This window comes from Halyomorpha halys, unplaced genomic scaffold, assembly GCF_000696795.3.
Source record: "Halyomorpha halys isolate HHAL.00 unplaced genomic scaffold, Hhal_1.1 Scaffold1056.1, whole genome shotgun sequence".
NCBI classification, from domain to species: domain Eukaryota; kingdom Metazoa; phylum Arthropoda; class Insecta; order Hemiptera; family Pentatomidae; genus Halyomorpha; species Halyomorpha halys.
The window spans coordinates 159,163-183,905 of record NW_027106248.1 but is presented as its reverse complement, the minus strand read 5'-3'; the positions used below and the strand labels follow the sequence as shown (position 1 = coordinate 183,905).

Genomic DNA, 24,743 nt, shown 5'->3' with positions numbered 1-24,743 from the left:
GCTCAACTCCGTATGTCCAGATAGGCCTCATAATAGTCATGTAGATCAGTCTTTTGTAATGGATTGGCAATTTAAACCGTTTGTCTAGTAAATGTTGCAATAGTCGAAATCTACGAGCAGTTTCTTTAGTCTTGTATGAGGATTCCATGTCAGTCGTTTGTCGAGATGTAGTCCTAAGTAACGGATCTATTCGACAGGAATAAGTGGGGTATTATTAAAGGATACTGTAGGCCAAGAGGTCATGGGTTTACGTCGAAGGGTAAATGAGATTTGGTGGGATTTATTGGAATTAATTTTAATCCTCCAGTTTTGGCACTATTCTTCAAGGATGGTGATGTGGGATTGGAGGGTTTGAAATATTTATTAAATATTATATTTAATTTATAGCATGGTGACACAATCGCATATCACGAACAGGATTAAAAAAAAATTTACAATAATATGACGGGATGGGACTAACCCGTATATAATATTATTATTGTGGCAGCCCCATAATTTTAAAATATAAGTAAAATAAGTAAACTTTTGTATTCAACCAATAAGTGAATTTATTTAATTATCAACGTATATTGTAAATATAATATTTGAGTATACTTATCGTTATTACTAATTATTATCACTGTCATATTATTTATTGAAGGAACGTGAATATTCTATAACATAGCAATATTTAGATTTTTAATTGAACTATTTCGACTCATTATATAATTAAAATCATTCAAATAAAAGTGGAAGTTGCTATTGAATTTAAAAAAACACCAGGAAGTATTTCTGAGAGTGAGTGCTTACTACCTTCTATGGTAGTCGGGAAAGGAATGAGTTCTCATTAGCCCACTGACTGTAGCCTTTCCTTCTCTGCTGTCATTAAAGCTCTTATAAATATTTTACTATTAAAAATATGTAACTGCAATAAAGACACAGGGACCGAGCCATACATTTTGTTTTATTAGTTAATCCAGATAAAAGTAATATAACTAGTTATATGTTGTAGTCACTTTACTATTTTACTAAATATAAGACATTTTCAATGCAATATTACAATACATTTTTTGACTGAAGGACTTTCTACACTTGATAATATGTCTAAAATACATTTTATTGTCCCTTCATGTTTACTAAAATATTTAAATTCTCTTTTCAGGGAAATAAAGGGACAATACAATTGAAAATAAAATAATAAATGGCAAATTGATTACAAATTCTTTGAATAAGATTTGACTGCAATAAATCACTACGGCTCGATAGTTCAGTTTAATGACACCGGTTTTACTGTTGGCCTATTTTTTTTTTAACGACTTTTTTCAGGCTTGAAGATTACAACAATCTATTTGTCAGACCTAAAAATTGTTCCAAGGGATTTTGGGCACTATTTTTCAAAAATATAGATTAACAGGTGGAAATTTCTGGTATTCGAGAATAGGATAGATTTGTTTATGAAGTATGTATTGATAATATGCGATTTACAATAACACTAAGCAATAATTCATACATAACCTCATAGCATTTATACCTCTGTAACAATACACTTTTTTGAAGTTTTTTTTTTTATACATAAATATATATATTTCACCAGATGTTAAACTGACCTTAATTCGTCAAAAAATGTTCTTTGTTATCACTCCAAGACAATTGGCAACGATGAAGTTCGCCAATACGTATTAGTAGTGACTGTAAAAGTACGTAACTAATGACAAAAAAACCGGACAGATAGCAACTTGCACGTACGCACGCTTACAACAACAAATAACATGAAGTAATTTTGACCAATCATTTTTTCAATACCATATCAAAGGTAGTGAAAGGTAACAGCCATACTAAAACGTGATAAACCTCTAGAAATTGCATTAATAATACGAGAAGATAATACTGTGACATATTCGATAAATTGTTGAGCTTATCTAGATTGTTTCATTTTTCAAAGTTCTATTTTTAATTTCATTTATAATCACAGTATGTGAATTGTTTGTTTTACAACTACTAAAAAAAATCAAAGACAAAGTCCACGATAACAATGATTCATTCAACACTTGCTAAACTAGTAATTCAATAATAACATATTGATAAGATATATTCCGAATGCCTTTAGAAAATCGAAAAGACAGTTAACTTTTTTATTTTTAATTTAATTCATTGATATGTTTATAAATTTGCTGTTATGCATATTTAAAATTTTTAGAAAATGACCTTGTAGATTGACTAAAGTCCAATACACACCCTAACCAGGTAAAATTGTATCTAAGGATTTAATTAAAATTCTATTAAAATGAAAGCAGGTTTTTTTTATTTTAATATTCATGAATATTGTATAAAAATGAAAGAGCAGGAATACACCCACTATAATAAAGTGAGCATTGTTAAATTGGAGTGGCAGTTAAACCTTACTACATCGCTTCTTTGTGTAGAAAACCATTAGTTAATAAAGAGTACTAACCAAATACTGATAATTTTCTAGGATATTTGTTATAAAGGTTTAACTTACATATTTGTATACAAAAAAAAAGATTATTTCAAATATTTGAGGAGTTTTGGATTGAAAGTTAATACATCCAACTTGAAAAGTAATGATGAACTAATAGTTAGGATAATATATAAAAATGAGAAGATAGTCAGTGAAGAACCAAAATGAATGCTTACGTTTCGGCTGAATTTCAAGCTTTCTCTAGCGCTAAGAACAAAAAAGAAGATTAGATAATGAATAAAAGGAATCACATAATGATTATAAAAGAGCTAACACTATAGATACATAAATAGTGTTGAAATATACGTATCGTTTAAGCATTATTAAAAGATAAAGGTTGCATGATATAATATTAAAATTAAGTAAAAGAAGATGGGCTCGTGACCTTATATTGTAAAATGTTTTTAGAGTTCTACTACTGGGTAGTTTCTCTACATGCTGTATCATATCATTATCATTATGTCATTATGATTTTTATACAGTTGTAAATATCAATAAATAAATTATAAAAAAAATAAGTAAGAGGAAAGAACAGATAATAAAATACATATCAAAATCTAGTTAATAAATATGTAAAATATGAAAATTATTTAAAATAAGGTGATAAAAAAAAGCTTTATTTTAAATAATTTTCATTTTGTACGTCTATTTACTAACTAGATTTTCATATATGTTTTATTATTTTTTCTTTCCCTTACTTAATTTTAATATTATATTTCTCATATAGCCTTTTTTTATCTTCTAATAATATTTGAACTATACATTTCTTTCAATACTATTTATATATCTGTAATGTTAGTCATTTTCTGAACATTCTGTTATTTCTTTTATTCATTATGGTTGTTATCTTGTTTTTTGTTTTTAGCCCTCATAAAGGTCCGAAATTCTTGCCGAAACATTGGTACTAATAAATAACTTATTTATTTTCGTTCTTCATTGACCGCACCTCCATTTTCTCATTTAACTGAAAAGTAAAGATTTTTTGGTAAATAAATTAAAATTCAACCCCTAAAAATTAGTCATTTTATTCCAAAATTTAAATTTACCCCGGTCCAATATGAGTTATAAATCACAATTTTCATTGAAACGTTAGTTTATCTACATGAAATTATCCCTTAATGATTTTATTATTAGCAATATCCACAAAAAAAATATATTTACTTTTGATAGAAAATTTCTCATTTATATTTGAGTATAACACTCAGGATATTTATCATAATGATAATAATACTCAAACCTAGTTGTTTGTACTCAAAATTAGTGTTTATTTAGTATAAATAGGTATTGGAAATAGCATAACTGATTGAGAAAAGTTCAGATATCATTTGTATAAAACTAATAAACACCTAATGTACAAACATTCAATATCGCCTTATAATAAAAATAAATTAAGTAAAAAATCCAACGCGGAAGTATTCTTACCATGTCCCGTTATGAGTACGTGTAATCAATTTAACAAGTAAGAAATCTGACATTAAGCATGTGGGAATATTGTAAATACCATGAATACTGGTGAAAGACAGGTTTTTGTACGAGCCATGACGTAGGAGGTTTACCGCAATCCCTTTTCCATTACTGTACGTTTTCCTCTAACTTTTTTTTTTATCAGTGGAGGACACCTCTGGATGACATAAGGCTCCATCCATCGTGAGTCACTGCCTCGTGAATAATTCAATCGTAAGTGTTGAAAGCCTATTTTATGGGCGTCTATATTGTCATTAACTGTCGAGGGAATTACAGTCGTCAATGTTCTAGATGTCTATATTTACGTAACTGTATGACATAGTGGAATGGGTCACATTGCCAGTTATTTAGAACCATTGTAGAAATAGGGTGTGACAGTTCTAACATTTTTTTATCTCCCAGACGGTCATTTCCGATATACGGAAAGGAGAGAGGGGTATCTGCAGGTTACCATACCATGCCTTTAGTGGAAGGGTCATGTTTTCTTTTCGTGGGACCGCCACGAAATAAAAGTCAAACAGGCCGAATTGGAACCGGCATCGCTGCCGTTACAATGTTGCTCCGATGGACGCCTTAACTCCCTTGACTATAGATGGCTTTGACAGTGCTGAACTGAACATTTCTTATCTGTTGTCATTCATTTTAAAAATCCCTACTGAGATTCAACATTCTTTCACATTCTAATGTTAACTCCTCAATATTTATTCTTATTTCGTAACAAAGACTGATTAACGAATATTAATATTTACTGTTTTAACCCAGTTTAATTGTTTTCTAACTATGGACTCTATCATGACTATAACCCACCAATTCTCAGTTAAAAGAATTTTATTGAAATTATACAATTTACCTCACTCAAGAGCGATAAGTATTAAGGTTGTAAGTTATTCAATCATATCATATATGCGAATGAAACTAAAATAGAAATGGAAATAAATCAGTAAGAAAAAACAGATAAGTATTGAAGAAAATAAATATGTGTAAAAAAATATTATAAAACGATAAAATATAAGAAATAAAAAGATATCTAAGAGGAAAATTAAAGAGCCAAATTACGAATTGATTATAGTTCGTAAACATAAGCCAGCGGTAGCCTCACTAAACTACTTCATTTTCTAAACCGTTATGTAATAGTTATTAACTACGCAAAAAAGAAATCACGTACACAAAATAGCTGCATTAGTCAGACCTTTATTGTGCACATAATTGCATAAAACATACGATTTACTAAGACATACGTATATCTAAGAAAATTGGTTATTGTTATATTACTGCTAAACTTCACTTCTGAAATAAGAAGGCTAACTGAAATAAGATATACAGTTATAAAAAAAAGTTTTTTTATGAATTTACTTTCTCCCTCCCCCAATAGCAGAACGCCAGAAGATAATGAACACTACCGAGCCAATAGTTGAAGAAAGCCGGACCCGCTCAACAATTCATGTTTACGAGCCGATCCCCGGACTCGAGGGATTGTAACAATAGGCTCTTAGCTTTTACTGCGTCTTTGGGATTTTAAGTGAAGAGGTTTCTTTACTATTTGTATTCAGCCGGTTCCCTTCTACATCACTGCAGCTCTTATGGAGGTTGGAATCGCACGGCTCGTTCTCAGTGGAACAAACCTCTTCTACGGAGGAATTCGCAGAGGTTAAAACCCTGCATAAAAATCCATTAATTGCGTTCTGACAAATATCCGAACCACCGAGGAAATGTGGTGGATTTGATTCCCAGCTGTACCCTTCGTAACTTGTTACGAGGTAAATCTCAATGGCCCATGGTGCCTATTTCGGTAAAAAGTATCCTTACTTATTTTATGGCCATTAACATTATAAAATCTACATGCTTAAGAATTTCAACAGAAAAATTCCAAAACACTCAAGAAATTTATTAAAGTAAGCAACAGTGATGCGATCAGATAATCATAAATAATATATAATTTCAAGATCATTCTGCGAATCTTCGTATAAAACACATTCACCAAAAGCATGGTGGATCGCAAACGTATGAGGATGAAAAGAAGATGGATGAACGAACTCCTTGAGTAAAAAGACCGAAGGAAATGCCATTGGGTTATTATAACCCAGTAGCCCCTATTTTGCTTTTTCAATTAATTGCACTCATTGTTTGTCAATATCTACAATTAATTATTAACAGAAAGATAAACAGGGAAACCAAAATACTACTCTTAATCTGAGCAACTATCAGTTGCCTGCTTACACGCCTCCAACCACAAACCTTGACAACCCCAAACCCACAGTTCAGCCTTAACACAACATAAAATACATTCAAAAGTATGTGTAGCTTTTTTTTTCTTAGCTTTGTCACTACCAAAGGTTGAGATGGAAGCTCATTCATGAAGAAAATATTTTAAAAAAATTATGCCATTAAATCGAACATTTTCACGTGCAAACTACATTTTAAACGTCAATGAGCAAATTGCGGTGTCGTCTCAGTCTGTCTGCAGTCAAATTTTGGGTCGGAATTAATTTTCAGAGATTGTGCGGGCTAGTATTCAGTTAGTCCCATATCGATTTTATTTCATTCTACTTCTTTTACTTAGGACTACGTAAACGTATTTTTCTGGGAACACCGATATTTCGAAAGCGTCCGATTTTGGCCAAATTTGTTGGAAAATTAGGAAGAAGTAGTGTGAAAATGGACGAGTATTGATTTTATTAATTCAATCCGCAAACTTAATTAATTCGTTCAACCATGCGGCCGTCTCACGTAAATTTTATTCTCAAAAACGAAAAAAAAAATAAAAATGATAATGTTATTTTTAAATCTTGGAATATAAGTAATGATGTACAAACTACCCATTAGAAATGGCAAGGTGTGCTGACCTAGAACTTTCTTTTTTTTTTTTATATGGGCATGGTCATAACTGGGCATAACTCTGCGGTCATTCCGGTTTGGTCTATGGCGCCATTCTGACGGCGTCGGTACCATATTTCTGCGGCCTAATGATTTTTTTGATTTCTAGATAACTACGTCAAAAATTCCAAGTAGATATAAGTTTAAAACGAATCATTTTTTTACTTTTAACTCCTTACCTATGAAGTTATCATTTTTTTTAAATTTATTATTTATTTTTTGTCTCATAAGTTTCCCTATCATTCAGTTGTGAGCACTAATTGTTATAGGTATGTGTTGAGTTACAAACATAAGACGTTGATATGTTTATAAGACTCCTAAATTTACAAAAAAAATTCAATAACATGATTTTTAAAAAAATTTGTTTATTTGATTGAATGACCATTCCAACTTTGCCTAATGCTTACCCAGTTAACTATGACTATATCGTTACATTGTTGAGTAATAATCAATCCTCCATGACTTAGTGTTTCGGTGAATTTATTTAAAAATCATGGATCAATCTTAGATCAAAATTCGTTCTAGTTTGTTCTGGGCGTTACTAGGTCGTTACAAAAGTCTTTTTATTTATTCATTAAAGTAAATTTAAATTTGAGGTATTCTATAGATTGGAGCATTGATTTTGGTATTCCTAGTGAGTTTGGTGGAGGAAACTAGTCCAACAAGTGGGGCTTTTTGCCGACCCCTGGCGGCTACCAGATCTGCCGCGCTGTACTAATCAAGGAGGGAGGGTCAACATTCATTTCTTGGGACCGCCTAGAAATAAATATTAACTGCCCCAGTTGGGAATCGAAACCACAACGTTCAAATTCGGGAGCTCTGGTACCTACGTCCCTTAGACTGAGGTTACATCAAGACACCCTTAATAGACTTAGTAAAGTCTGTAACCCGGGAACCCCAATAGAAAAAGTTACTTCAGTTCACGGTACTATCTCTCGAATATATCCAATTCAAAATAATTTTTTTTTGTCAGTTGTGTCACTATTAAACCAAAACAGCAATGTAGCCATCTTAAAGTCAGTTATATCACGAAGGCCACATGTGATAATTACAAGTTTTCGCCTGCTTTATATGTCAACAAATCATCAAACATTTTTCCTAACCTTTTTGTTCTGACAGCAACCCAATGGGCCAATAGCATTGAACCCAAACCAAACGATTGTTCTCGCCTCCATTGTTCAAAGGTGTGACACAACCGATCATGACACTGTCCCGAACAGGAGAAAGCAGCCCTTTCACTGAAGAATTAGGAAAACATCGGAACCTCCCTTTCTTAGGAAGAGAAAATGAAGGCGTAGGACGTGATCTGGATGGCAGTGAGGAAGTTATTTGGCTAACAGATCGGCTCGGCCGTGACCGGAAAGTAATTTGTTTAACAAGACGCTTTCGAGGCTTGGCTCCTTATCTCAAGCAGGCTGTACATCACCCTAACGCTAATCTTTGTCTATTGAGCCGTATCTCAAGTATGCAGTAGCTTAAGTGCTAACCTTCTTTAAGAGTAATTTTAATAGCTTCGGTACAAAAATAGCTCTTTCACTTTTTACCAAGGTTTTAAGAAGAATTACGGGTCTTTACGAAAAATACTGAGACCAGCTTCAAGTTTGACTTGATTTATTTTTTATTTTTCAGTTGAAAGACTCCTCTACTTGTTATGAGTAAATTTTTTGGAGATAACACAAGCCTAGACCTAATTTTAGAATTTCGGGAAGATGGCAGCACACTTCAACTGACATCATTGTACCTAAGTATTCCTTATTTTCTATGGAGGGTACGAAAAAAAAAAATAGAATTTCGGGAACGGGGCGGGTTACTTAGTATTCCTTTCTATTATTTTTAGTGTTATAATCTCCTAGAGATATTGTGGTATGTCGTACATAGACTAATACTCGTTATACGTTTATACTTTAAAGTATTAAAGTATACGTTTTATACTTATCATAATAAATACGGCAATCATGGAGAGTGGAAGAAGACTTAGCAAAGTATATGAATTACTAATTTTATTATAATGAAGGGCGCGAAAAAAGAGTGGGAGTGGCGGGTTTCAAACAGATTTAAATTAATTCACAGTGTACTAATTAAAAAGTAAAATTCTCATCCAACCCCACCTTAAACAGAACTTCTCGCACACTTTCACTGTTTTATGATTTAAAAAAAAAATTTATTAATTTATTATCTTGGACACAACAAAAGTTCCCTATTAAAAATAATAAAAACATGTAAATCCCGACTACAAATTATAGTTTTCATGCAATTAAATTTGCCTATTAGATTTTTCAACTACCTTAGATAAGAACCTCAAAATTTTATTATCTGTGTCTCGGTTCAAATCTCGGACGTTCATTCGTAGGTTCAGCACTGATTAAATTGTTAATGATTCGATCTTTACTCAGCCCATAACAAGCTCATTTATATAACATCGTATCAGTTACTCGAATAATCTTTTTTAAAATTTAATAATTGAAATGCATTCGTTGAATAATAGAATATTCAAATGCATCATTTTTAAAACGTAGAATGATTATTAAATACATTAGAAGATTATACATTAATAAACCTGTTGTTATTGAAGAACTTGTCCGACCGGGATCTAACCAGTTCATGGCACAGCATGACATAAAACTCAACTCATGTAAGGTTTCCCACGCTCAGTGGTTTCCTATCTCATGTTTCACCACATCCACCGCGTGTTGACATTCCGGCTGTTTACATTATTTGTAAAAATAAATAATTTCATTATTTAAAAAGAAAACGTTTGTACGTATTATGTAAATGATTCTTCCACGGATTGTTATATATATTTTTTTAAAAATATTTCTTCTTGTTTCTTAAATGCTTTAAAAACAAAACAAAATCTAGCTAGACTCTTGGTTCAAGTATTTAAAAAAAATATCTACCATTTGCCGTCAAGGAAATTAACACGTAACCCGGACATTTGTTTTTATATTCGTGTAATAGGACATCATTTTGATAATACTCGATAAATCAGTATTTATTTAAATATTAGTGAAGATTCCCGTTCTAAGAATGGTTTTAATCACCCTTTCTCTCTATCTCTCGAACTGCTTCTCTCTCACTTCCTCTTTTCATCTCTTTCTTAGTATAATATTCATTTATATAAACTTAAATTTATTATTTATTCATCTTTCTCCCCAATTTATCAAGTCATCATAAATTTTTTATCGATATCTCTTAAAATTAAGCAAATGAGAGAGCAATACCTATGATGGAGAAACCCTTCAGGCTTCCATAATGTAGATGTTTTATCACCATTTAATTAAAAAATAAATAATAATTATTAACAAATAAGAAAACAAACTTAAATTTATTCGTATGATTGCAGATGCCCACTGAACCCACAGGTGATCTCACCGTTCCGGTACGACGAAAAGACAGGAATCGCGGACTCGGAACTCTATTCTATGTTCCAGTTCCCAGATGGTAACCAAGTTCACTTCCAATGCGACATCGGGCTCTGTAAAGGTAAGTACAGTCTCCAAAGCAATATTATAAAAATGGAAATGCTAATAATTTATTTATATAATTATTAATCGGCACGTATTACATAACATTTAAGTGAAAACCAGAGCTCTTTACGACCATTGGTTCAAATGGTATAAATTTTTTAATTCTTAATAACGGACAAAATTCATCAAATATATATCTACTAACTCACGATTTCGGAATTAATATTTTGGTTTATTTATTTTGAAAAAAAAGTTATATATAGTATTTTCTTAGCTGTACAAAATTATATACAAAATACAACAATTGACATTTTTATAGATAGAAATCATATATTAGTAAATATCGATTACATTGAAATTTTCGCAACTTGGATTTGTGAAAAATAAACTCGCATTAAAACAGTATATTGTAGTCATATCTGTTTATAAAATAATACCAATAGCTTTTCTGTAATATCCCGAACTATCTCGGAAATCAATCTCCTCTAAGTAGTAATAACTACAGTTTGTTTAGGTGAATCTCAACAAAAGAAAAAGAAAAACTAAAATAATTAGGCAAAAGAAGACCTCACCGAAATGATTTTAAATATTCGTATACTAATGAAAACGTTTACAAATAATATTCCATTTTTATAAAATATAAAGATCACTCATTATTTTTAATAAATTAGTTTTGTCTAATAAGGAAATGGATTAATTTAAAGTAATAACAATTACATTTTTTTTGTTTAGAGTAAGCATAATTTTATTATAAAATGTCTAGAATTATTTAAACCTGCTAATTTACCCTAAACAGGTCAAAAATATTATCTTAGTGTTAGAAAATAACTTATTATTCAAGGTAAATGGCCGAAGCTGCTAAGGTTTCATACTAATCAGGGCATTATTAAAAATAACTAGCTCTGTAGAAAATTAAAAGAAGGAAGCTTGTATTAGTTGTGAAATATTACATTCCTTGGCATCTATTTGAATTAATATTTTAAATTGTTCGAGTTGCCGATTTGGCCAGAACCAAATACCGTTACTTCCATAATAAACTTCTCAACCACCCAAATCCACTTGTTTCTAACCTGGCTTCTCCTTCATTACCTAATAATCCTCCTAGGCGTCAGAAAAGAAGATGGCCTCGAGATCTTCTCCTCTAGAAATGTTATTGGAGTTCTATCAGTGGGTAGATTCTCCACATGTTTTTATCATGTCACTATGTCACCTACAGCAAATTGACTTGTTGTATATATGTGTATACAGTTGTAAATATCAATAAATAAATTATTAAAAAAAAAAAAAAAAAATTGTTCGAAACGTCAAAACATACAGACAATTGAATACACATATACACATGCCTGCATTATTCGAGAATACTTTTCATTATATTTTGACATTTTTTTTATTTTAGGAGGATGCCCGGAGCTGAATTGCGAAGATGGTGTACCTGTACGAGATACGACGGAGGAAGGCGTAATATTGGCTTCAACCAGCGTCTTTGTTCTCCAGCCTGGCGAACCAGCTGGTGAGTAAAACGATCATTATTTGTAATATTAACACATTATCAGTCCATTACCAAATAATGTACAGTTGTGAAAACCAAAAAAAAAAATCATATTATAAAATAAATTTCAATTGAATTTACTCAACATGAGAGGGCACTAATCTTTGATCTTTGAAAAATAATAAGCTTCATAGAATGGAATTAGTTCCACATCTTTTTCTCAGTGAAGGTAACTTGCCGTGTAATATGGATATGTCCTCTCCGCTCCCGGTGGATGCTAGAAAACTAGAGTTAACTCCTCGCGAACAAACAGAACTCGGATTGAACACTATAAGACGGTTTTTAACTTATTCCACAACGTTTTCGAAAACTCTTTTTAAATTTTCACTACTTCCGCGAATAGTTAAGTTTTTTGCATGAAAGTTTTTTATTCTTGAAATGCACTGAAAAAATCATCTATTTTAACCTCGAAAAAAGTTCGTTAGATTACAAGTCTTGTAATTTAATGGGCATATTTCGCAGATTATGACCCAAAAATTTTAGGCCGATTTCAATTCTCTAAAGCTCCTCTGTTTTGTATTATTAGCTAGTAAGTATTTTTAGGGTAATTTGTTTTTTTTTCATAACTTTTCCTTTATCATATAACTACACCATACGATGTTTATTCCAGTATTTTCCTCTTGAGTATCACGCGGCGAAGGTTCATTCAATATTCATTCCAAAAAATGAATTATCACTCGTGGACTAATTGATTGAGATTAGCTGTCTACGTTCAATAATAAGCCTTACATTTTTTATTTCCTGCAATCGCCTATTTTTTCATAAAACTATTGATTTAGTTAAATTAATCAATCGTGTAAATTTTCATGTAGAAAGACTTAATATAATAGTTTTTAATATCATTTACAATCAAATAAATAATAGTTGGGAGATTATATAACTTTTTTATATCAATTTTAATTATAATGTAAGGAGTACTGTACTTAGTGATTTTTATTTACTAACAATAAATCATACAAATACAATAAAGTAGAATCAATAAATAATAAATATATAAATAAAATCAATAAATACGTTTTATGATTTAGGACCTTACATTTTTGCTTGTTTATTGCATTAAAACTTTTGCAATAAGTCATATGAGACTAAATATTTATTTATGAGCCGAATATGGTCATGCGATAACGGAAGACTCGAACGCAATGAAACAAAAAAGTCCTTGAGCCCCTTGCAGAGAAACCAAAGCACGTCCCATGATGTTATCTTGAGTATATACTAAGGTTGCGACAGAGGTCTAGTGTTTTTTCTCGTAGGTCAGATAGAGTAGATGTACCTTATTGGCTGCTTTACGGTTTTGATAAGATAGTTATTGCAAAAGGGCGCCAATAACGGTAAATATTCCTTCTAGCATTAATACAATGAAAAAAAATATATAACAAAAAAAAGCTATTGAATTCCAATTATTTTCTATTTCCAATTACTACAGAGGCGTCTTAATAAACCAGGAGATCTTCAACTCCAACCGATTTGATAAAAAAAAAAAATGTTGCTGTATTATTTTATTATTATTTATTTATTTTTGGTAGGAAGTAAAAACAAATATAAACCAAATATTACATGTTTTGAATATTCGAATTATACATACTATTTATTTGAGTCCTTATTATTTCTAATTGGTTTCTTAAAATTAACTTCTTTTAGATGATTTTAATACAAAATACATAACATTTTCAACATATTCAAAAATATTTCTTTATGATTGTAAACCAGTAAAATTATATGCGGTATAGTCAAATTTACTATAGCCGTATATTTGTTTAATTCTGATTCATTTCAAACTATGCACTGTACACCGGTAATGTAACATAAAATTTTAAAATGATTCGCATGAATTTATTTCCGGACCTCCAGGTTCTCAGACATAAAAGAAGAGTTATAAATAGGTAAAATCTATTTTTTTTTGTACATATATATAATAAGTCTTTCATCGAAGAACTATACAGCTACATTATTTTTTTTTTTTTTTACTACAAATAATAAATATTTCTGGTATCCAGATTCTAAGCCCATATTTTTTTATTGCTACGAAAATTGATATGTCGTCCCATTTTTTTTTTCTAATTTGCATAAGACTTAGAACAAGGGTATGAATTAATACTTAAATAATACCTATCCATTATAACAAAAAAATATTCCTCCATTTTTTCCCGAACCCGTTATTTTAATTATTAACAACAACTGAAATTTTCATGAATTTCAAAACTTACAAATATGAGCCCCAATAGAGATATTTACGTTCAATAGTTTCCGAGATAAATGTTTTTAAAATGCAACATTTCATGAAATTTATTTATTTATTTTAGTTAGTGATTTTATTGTGAGGTATCTAAACAGAATAATGATAGAGTATCTGTACGTCTCATGGTTCCTGACACATAGATTTCTCACAATAACTACTGATTTTTCGTTACATTTTTTATGAAATAATGCTTTTAAAAGAACTGTATCTCGGGAACTATAAAACTATAAAAAAATTGCTCTCTTTTAAATGATGTTCTATGTGGTTTTCTAGTGTTGCAGTTAGTTTTAATAATATAGAGCTCCGAATAAAAAAATATTATTTTCAATCCCCCTAACTGTACTTGGCAGACTCATCAATTTTAACTACCAACTACACATAGTTTTTATTAAAGTAATAAAATATCGATGTGAAATAACTAACTTATTTCTCCTCTCGGGCTCTTGTACTATATAGCTTAGCCAGAATTACTGCAGACCGGTTACTATAGGCAATAAAAGGGATGTGCTAAAGCGACTAAATTATAGCTAGCGGGCGCTCCCTGGTATAGCAGCTATAACTTGAGCAGTTCCATGGATTCAGCCTTTCCATTATAGCCTCTCAGCTCAATGGACCATTCCTTCTTCCATTACGACTTGTTTTTTAGCACGGTCACTTTACAGCTCAGCATTATTCAAATAGCTAGTTATTCAACTAGGCCTTGGACCACAAGCCTCTATATCTCAGTTCATCTTAAGGAACATAGAAGGAAGTTTTTTTTTCGTTTTACACCTTTGTAACCTTTCTTAAGCGCGCCTTAGCTACATTGCAGGTTGTTTGAAAATTAAATATAATATATCCAGTTGGTAGAAAGGAAATTTTGCCTATTTTAATTTTTTGTTGGATTTTTATCCTTATATAAAATTATACAATTTTCGATTTGAAAGCAAAAACCTGAATACATCGACAGCATTTTACTTTAATGTTTTCTATTTTCGTTTCTTGTCGTTTTCAGTCTAGTTTAGGGATTCCTAGTAAATATCTTGTCAAGATGGAGTACTAAGTAGCTAATCTGTTCAATAGGTTTTAGTGAGATTTTAAAAAAAGATAGTGTAGAGTAGGAGAATAGAGGTTTACGACTGAGAGTAAAGGTGATCTAATGGGGATACTTATTTGACAAAGCTCTAAACTTTCCATTTATTAAAAAAAAGCTATTATACAATATGATAATCAGACCGATTTGGACTTGCAGAATTGAACTTTTGGGCTCACTAAACCATCCTATTCCTCCCGCATCCAATCCTTACATTCCAAAATCCTCCGTAAAATCTTTGATGCTTTTTATTTCTTCACAAATAAACTCATCCATAAAGACCTCAACAACCCATTCGTTGCAGATTTGGCCCGAAATACCTCCTCTTTTATTCCAATATCCTTACCCACGTAAACCCATTACTTCTTAATCTCTCATCCTTAACAATCCCTGATAATCCTCCGAGGCGTCTGAAAAGAAGATGGTCACGGGAGGATTGAAGTACACCATTGAGTGGCTCCTTCCCGGGATTATCATGTGTTCTAAAATATTTATCACATTTACTTACTGTATTTGTTTTTTTTATATAGTTGAAGATTTCAATAAATAAATCCATTGTGATTGTATTCCGAAACCGTGGATTAGTGAGGAGGAAAACTTAGCATTACAAAAAACATGAAAAATTGTTGAGAAGAAACTTTCTATACTTTTTTATAAAAAAATAAAATGTAATGTTCCTCTTTTTTTAGAATTTTGGTCTTCTTTAATTTTATTAACCTTTAGTTTTCTTGTTATTATCGTAATACTAAAAACTGACAAATTTTATTTTATTTTTTTCTCTATTTTCCCTGTTCTACGAAACCACTGACAAGTGAGATGATAGACCTGAAATTCGTATTCAGCAACTTAAATAAACTTTTATATTTTTTCCTAAAAACGCTGTATTTGAATCTTCGATGTCTGGACAATTTTATATTGCGATGTCTCTAGTGGAGTATATTATAATAAAATGTAATAATCTATTATAAATTTTGTTTCTTTAATGTTTTATAAAATTTCATGATTTTCAATTCTTGTTATTAGCATAAAACTTATATTAAAAAAGTCTTATAATTAATACTAAAAATATGTGAATTTTTTGTCTATAATAAAGAAAGACTTTCTTAGGGGTGTTTATGTTGCCTTGCCTATGTTTCCATTACATTCACCGTAAAAATATGCGAAAACCATATTTTTCCTCTTTTTCCTCGCCTTGTCGATAGAAAATTTCTTCCATCTTAGAATTTTTACGGGCACTTTTGATTCTTCATTTTCATGATAATGGAAGTGTTTTTACAAAGCATCCGTAAGGGACCATTATTTTTTAGTTCTTTTTATTCATTACCTGTACTAATTAAATTAAAATACATCTGCTGTTAAGTGTAAGATTATTAGAAGTTACTTTTAAGATTCAATCGTGCAGGGGTTACCTAAATCAACTTAATCTTAAATATCCTCATAATCATCGAGAGGTGTACCTACTTCAAATTATCGTATTTTGTTTTGCAAATACTTTACACACAGTTTCTTCAACTTAAAGGTTATTAGCGATAAATATCCTTGGCATCTCAAGAGATGATTTCAGAAGATAGTGAAAAGTAATTGAGTGGTGGGTTTTTGGAGTAGAGCTCTAACCTTGAGAAAGAAGCGTGGGTATTCTGGTTAACCTTCTCCTTCGCTGGATTTCATAATAGAAGGGTGGACCCCCTTACCTAATTGATGCAATTTATGAATTTTAATCAACTGTTTATTTATTTATTTTAATTAATATGTAAAGAAAAATAATGATCGCACTACGCTTTCAATAAAAATTTTAATGTTGTAGATTACGAAATTAAATTTACTAAAATATTTTATACAAATATTAACAAAAACGCAATACTATCAGAATCATCTGGATATAATTCTTGATAAAGTATGAACAATAGTGAATCGAAAAATAAACTGTTTAAAACAATACATTCTGATTCAAAATAAAAATAAAAATGACTGGTTGGTATAAATTATACAAAGATTTAAATTAAAATCAAAACTGTTAATTGTTGATTATTGATAACATTTGATAAACCAAGTAACTGATTTTGAATAGCAGTTTCTTTTCAATAGAAAAATAGTTCCATTTTCGTGTTACAATTTTATATTTTATATTTTATATGAAATACTGAAAGATATTTTGTAATAATGTAAAATAGTTCGGTAGTTTAGAATACATTTAAAGCAATTAGTTAGTGATGGAATAACTATATGAAAAAACGGATATCAAAAAAATCCTTTTAAAAAAAATAAATATATTTTTCAGTCATTAATGACTAATTATATATATTTATAAAAGAATTCTTTCGTATTCGTTATGTTTTTAATACAAGTCTACCAAGGCATCCGTTTGGTTAGTTATTTTTAATTATTATCGAATAAGAAAAAAAAGCGAGAGTTCAGGTTTCAAGATGGTGTAAAATACAAAAATCTAGTCTAACATTAAGGTTATTAATATCGCATACATAAATTGATATTTGGACATTTTTATGACAAAATTATGTCTGTATTTTTTTAACTTTATAATTAATGTACCTATACAAACTTAACTCAATCACATTCAATTTATCCTATATTTTTCATAAATTAATTTTACTTAATATCTCTGCCTAGTGTTTTTCATTAGATTGTCCCTGAGGATGCCCGGATTGGCCGAAACGTCGGACTTGAAAGAAAAATAAAATGTGTTGAGACTAAAATGGACAAAAATTAAATTATTTATTTAAACAACATTAACCAGTCTCAAGAAAGTGTTTATAAGTTTATAAATAATTTTGAGAATTAAGTATGAGATAGATACTTATGATTTAAGACCTATGAATACAATGATTTAAAAAAAGTTTGTAAGCGCTATATTTCGGAACTTGTTTACAAACGTTATTCCACTCCTCTAATGTACCTACTACCGATTATTCCATGTCTCATCATCCTATATCGAAAATTGTTTAGGAATTACTATAAATTACAATGAGTAAGGGATAGAAGGCAATCAATCTATTTTCGAGGCTATCGGGTGAAGCGGTCCAGAACTGCCCTGAAGCCGGAATCACGTTTTTCAATTCCGTTACTTCCGGAAGTTTTTACCTGGACTCGCTGGAACTGGAACATCACCTACTTACATAACATTTTGCATATCATAGCAACAAACTACTCATCCAAAAGTCATTGAAGCTGATTCACATCTGGAAATACTCCTTTTTCGATGGGAATGCAAGTATTGACGATTCATAGCCAACAAATAATCTTTTTTAGCATGACAGTTGAATGTTAAAATTTGGATAAAAATGTCATATTTTATATATAATCTTAACACTTTCTTGAGACTGGTTAATATTGTTTAAATAAATAAACTTTTATCCATTTTAGTCTCAAAACATTTTTTGTTCCTTTATAAATCCGACGTTCGGATGCCAATTCGGGCATCCTAAAGGACAATCCCAATATAATTTTAGAACCAAATCATTTAAAAAACAACTTTATGCAGGCTATTCTGACCAGGGCATTTATATCAGTCCACAAAGTACCCTTATTAGTCAATTGTTCACATTAAATTAAAAATTAAAACTATTATTACAGTTAACCTACTTTGTTAAAATTTATCACAACATTATATGTTAAAATACAACCAAAATTGTATATCGCAACGATATTTAATTATATTGAGATTGTCCTTGAGGATGGCCGAATTGGCCGAAACGTCGGACTTATAAAGGTATAAAAAATGTTTTGAGATTAAAGTGGAGAAAAATTTATTTATTTAAACAAAGTCATATTTTGTAGTACCTTATATGTGTTTATAAGGGGAAAATTAATAGAGTTCGATTATTTTGTAATTAAAATTTTTTCTACAATACAATACAAGGAAGGAGCTACATTTTCGAGGTCAGGCTATTTCTGAATCGCAAGTTACCATTAGAATGGAGAATATCTTGCTATAAGAATGCTCTTGAGCTGCTATCATTAACATTCCTCCGCCAGGACCACAACTTTGCCGACTCTGGCAAATACTGAGAAAGAAGTGGGCGTGATATCCGGCATGCCAAGCCCAGGCCTTGGAGCCCTTGCTGTGAGAACCGATCGTGACAAATGCTTTATTTACATCACGTTTAATTGTAGGATGCACTTGTGGAAAATAAAGACGTTTCCGCGTCTAGAGATTTATTTAGTTAGCTAACATGGTCTACAAAATTTAAATTCGTGTGAACAAACGCGTTAACAATTTGATATAAATAATTTAAAAAATGAATAATTTGATAAAGATTTCATTTAAGAAAGAAGGGCTACTACCATCACGATTGCCAGTCATGTGTTATTGATTCCGGCTACTCAAATCGGTAAACTTCGACGCATTAGTTACAGGAACTCAAACAACGCCCCATCCCCATGAAGAGTTTATTATGGAGGACTCCATAATATATTTTATTTATTTTATAAAATATAAATTATCGCTATAGAATATGTGAACCAAGCAAATATCATAATTTGTTCTCCAACTCTAATACTTCTTGGAAAAACAATTATATGATTTGGAGATGCCCAGAAATATATCTGTTTATTTTAATTATTTGGATGGTTGTCCTAATATGTAAAATAAATATATGAAATAATAATTAAAGAAGAAAAAAAAAAGTAAAGAAAAAATATAAATAATGTAACCGAAAATAAATAATTAATTAAAATGAATAAATAACTTAATGGCTAGAGAAACGCAGTGGGAGGGTTTAACCAAATTAATAAAATAACATACAAAATATAAGAAAAAAGGAAAATAAAATAGTTAAATGGGGAAGAAATAATAAAAAACCTGAATAAATTTAGTGTATAAAAGAAAAAAATATATATAAAAAAGATTTCTGGAAATTAATAAATAAAAACTCCAAAACTTGTTATCTATGAAGGTTCCAGGCAGGCGTCTGATTTTTTCTTTCTGGTACAGTGAAGAAGGTATAGAAGACTAGAGGATTGGAGCCATGTGGGATAGATAAGTAGAGATTCTTGTATTTGATATTTGTTGTATGTGTATATCGTATTGTTATGCGTGATTTTAAATTTACCATGGATAATTAATTAGTATTGTTGACTGTATAGTTCGTATATTATGGTTGTGTGTAGCTTTTGTGAATTGTTCTGTTTCTTAGGTCCACATTGGATTCTGTATCCCAGAATATTAATTTTGAATATTCGCATTAAGCTTGTGTAAATTCAGAATGATATGAAGGCCTAAATCGACACACTCGTCTAATTATAAAAAAATATTATGTAAAAATAAATATAAAAAAATATTATATATATATTGTTCTGGTATAATGCTTAACAAGCGCAGGGCCCATGTATGTGAAGGTATCCTTCACACCCAGCTATACATATAGCATACCTCCTACATGTACGTACCAAATACCCACTAAAATCTTTACAGGAGGGTATGAAAAAAAAAATGCTTAACAAGCTTCTTGCTTCCTCGTCAGCGTCCAACATTCTCAGCCACGCTTAAGAATGAGGAATGAAAATGAAGGCCAAAATGACATTTGTTTGCAGCCTAGAGTCTTATTTGAATCATTGCATTTATAGCGTTGTTAGAATTTACCTTGAACCTTGCTATATGATTTGATGATGCTCTTTAACGCTCCCAAATTAAGTAAACAATAATTTTGGAAGTAAATAGTTGACCGTATGAAGTAGATTGTAAGAAGATATCTTCCTACTGTTAATTATAATGGTTTTGATAAATAATCTAGGTAAAAGAAAACATATATAGAGAAATAAAGTAACAAGAATAGGAAGCTGCCATGTATCTATACTGTATATGTATCTATACTGCCATGTATCTCTATAGTATTAATCTATACTGTATAAATAATGGTAGATGTGGGTATAACCTACCTTTATTGTTGTTAATTTGATTAAAATTAATAATTATGTGCGTTATTTTTTTTTTTATTAATACTATTTCTATTCAGTTAATTACATCTGTATAAGCATAATAAAAGTCAAGAAACAAAAGCATTGACTTCTGTTTCGAAACGACATGGTGTTTATGTTATAAACGTTGTTCGTTAATATTAAAAAAGTAATTTTCTGATTCAGGCTACGAAAGGTTGATAACCTGCAGGATCTCTTTCCAGCTCTAGTTTGACAATATAAAGAAATTGAATTAATAAATGTAATGTACCAATTCGAAATGAGCTTTAACTTTTTTTTCAATTATACTTGTGAATATAATATCTCTACCCAAAGCATCCCTGAAAAAGCAACGCATGGATTCTAAGAAAGTGGATAAGTTATTTTTTATTTTTGTTTTCTCTATGATACTTATACTATAATTTCATATGTCATCCATTAGTTTACAACCTGATTATAAATTCCAACGAGATACCATATCCTGAATGTACCGCAGATCTAGGGGACCTCTTTGTACTAGGCCCAGCCGAAGACAGCTCACGGAATTTTAAAAACTGAGCCGGATCTGGTACAACCGTAGTCACGTGTACACTGCCGCTAGTCGACCATTGCATCTGGGCCACCCTGTGTCCTCCATATGTCCTCCGGCCGGGTGCCCTCGCTGTTCGGGGTTAGGGAGAGAGTTAAACTCAACGAGATAAGATAGTCGTAGGATAGTAGTCCGCTGTACTTTTCGTTCGGCATTCGTAGGAATTTTAATGTCGAGATAAAAATCGCTCGAAAGATCAGATAGAGATGAGTTATCAGTAAAGACCCTTAAAGTCATGATTCAATTTTCCTAGATGAGAGAAAACATTATTAAGAATTTTGGTCTTTCCTTCCTTTTGCCCAGAGTTTGATCCACGGCTGATAGATCAGAATAAATGATTGTTTGCCTCCTACGAACTCGGATTGGAGTGCCCTGCTCACTGAGCTACCCCGTTCCATATATTTGATATACAAGATTGAATCAGCAATGTTTTTTTCTAATTTGTAAATTTTTATTGAGGGTGCTTAAAGAAAAATTATTGTTTTTCAATAAGACAATTTCCGTAGTTTTTTTTAAAGTGTGAGACTGTTTGTTGTCCTTAAATAGGCCTTTGAAATATTTTTCTAACCCGAATAACTAGATAATGACACATGATAAACCAAGAAATTGTACCGATTCCACCCACAACTACCCAATAAATTGAACTACTGACAGCGGAAAATTCATCTCATTTTATGCCTATGTTAAAGTTTCGTAAGATTTAGTTATTTCCGATTCGTGGCACGTTAGTAAATCACTGGAAAATATATAAACCTAGTTACCTGTAAATATACAAATCAAGGCAAGTAATGTAACCGCTTAACTGTATCGCGCAAGAAAATGATAAAAAGAAATAATGATTTTTTTTTATCCTATTGCTGTGCATGTCCTAGAGAAAAGTATGTTTCAGCGGGAGGTCAGTCAAACTTTCCCGACTGTTGGAGAAACTCGATTTATCCGTCTAAGAAAGGCATTCATCAAGTTCTCGGAGTTAGGTAAAGTCATTCCGCTTAGGAGGGTCAACAGTTAAATCGTGGTAACTATTACACCATGACTTGGTACTTTCCTTTACCTAAAAAAGAAAAAAAATACTATTCTATACCTAGTTATGCTTTCCATTTAGGAGAAAAGTTCCTCCTACTTAGTAAAATTTTCACAGGTTTTCTGTCGTTGAATAGAATAATAAAAAGTGACTGAAAAAACGGTCGTTCAAAGATTTCTACTATATAGAGCTATATAGGGTTAGTTTAATTCATTACAGAAATTAACTAAATACCTATGAGAAAAGAAACGTAAGTTCACAAAATCTTGCATAAGATCAATTCCGAATTGAATTATCCTGTAAAACTCAAATGATTCGAAAATAATTTGTAAATTAAACTTCCCCTTTATTTCAATTTAATGGCTTTTGACAAGAAATTTATTTTCATTTGGTCTTCGATGGAGTCCTTCCTGCAATGTTAATTGGTTAATTGGCTTCACCGGAACCTGCTTACTCACAAATAAATAAAAAACAGATTCTTTTGTGATTATGCAAATAAATACCCTTGAAACCCGAAATAAAGCGATCATTAGCTTCAACACCTATGGGAAAATTCCTTTAGAGTTTTATTGCGCGTTACTATGAAATCGGAAAAAAATTCATGAGTAAAGATTTTCCACTTATTACCGGTACATTACTACTAAAACCAATTATTATTAAGCTAATAAACCAATAACAGAATAGTTGTGGAGACAGAGGGGACAGAGGCTAGAACTATTTTTTTGGGAATGGGTTAAATCTTAAATTTCATAACAATTTTGATCGGATTTCTCAGCTATATTAAAATAGTTTTTTATTAAGTCGTTTGTTATTTAAAGGTAATTAATATAATTTTCTAATTTTTTTTTTCTTTTTAGGCAACCAAATAGAGTTTTTATTCCATTTGTTATCAATTCCACATTAATGAAATAATCCTTTCGACGTTTCGAACTGTCCGTTCATCATCAAGCGCTAGCTCTAAAAATAGTTTTTAAGTCTTGAAAAAAGCCATTTTTTTACTCCATGACTATTATAATCTTACTGAGGATTATTAGGCATACTTTTGTTTTTATTATTTCTTCTTTTCTTAATTTTTTACATTACCACTAAACAAACATGTCTAACGGATTATTTTATCGATGTTGAATTGATAACACAGAATTGAAATAGGAAGGCTATTGAATTGCCCAGAAAGAAAAGAGAAATAAATTAAATTTTTCCAGATACATTATGAAATCGTTCTTTTCTCTAAATTCATTTGAACTTTTCAATTACCTGTTCTTAGTTTAGCGATACGACAATTTTTTTTTTCTGTTCAAATAGAACATTATATCTTTAAAATCCTATTTTCTTAATTTTAGAAAGGTAGATATTGTTTAAAATTTTAAAACTGCTTTGATTAAAATTAATTCTTCCAATTTCCGCGGTTTTAAGCAGGTCTTTTAGTCTCAAATTTACCAACCTTTTTGATTCCAAACTCTCTTCTGAACCTACTCCTCCATTGCTTTCCCATGGTGCCACTGAGAGCAGAGGTGACGAGCGAAGCCGTAATACAATCGGTAAAGAGATAACCATCTCTTTTCCAATTCGGATCGAATAAATCTTTTTTTTCCGTTTTTCTCCTTTAGTTATTATTAAGGTTCTTTAATATTTTATATTTATCCACTGTTTATTATCATTAACAATGAAAACTGTTAATTGTTTTCGAATAAAGAAAATTAGAGATACTTTAAAGGAAGAGTTTTTCAAAAATTTATCTTTCAAGCCCTATCAGACTATCTCAATGAGAATAAGACAAAGTTCATATTAAAGATATTTAATTGTACATTAATATGCCGAGTTTAATCAAACTCGTTTGAGCTCTAATGGAGAAATTCTAATAGAGAAAGTGTGGTGTATGTAATTGGCTTTAGAGTTAATATAAGGAATTGGTCGAGGGGTGAATAACCTCCTATACAAAATAATGACCGCTCTAAGACTAATAATAACAAATAAAATATTAAACCAATAACAGAATAGTTGTGGAGACAGAGGCTAGAACTATTTTTTTGGGAATGGGTTAAATCTTAAATTTCATAACAATTTTGATCGGATTTCTCAGCTATATTAAAATAGTTTTTT

General features: G+C 30.7%; 1 protein-coding gene across 1 annotated transcript in view; it reads left to right on the top strand.

Moving 5' to 3' along the window:
- Positions 1-24,743, top strand: part of LOC106688127 (uncharacterized) — a gene marked incomplete at its 5' end in the record, with an annotated part of 98,684 nt that overhangs the window by 37,921 nt on the left and 36,020 nt on the right. The window contains 2 exon segments of the mRNA XM_067044617.1: positions 10,140-10,279; positions 11,660-11,773. Coding sequence (XP_066900718.1) covers positions 10,140-10,279; positions 11,660-11,773 — 254 coding nt within the window.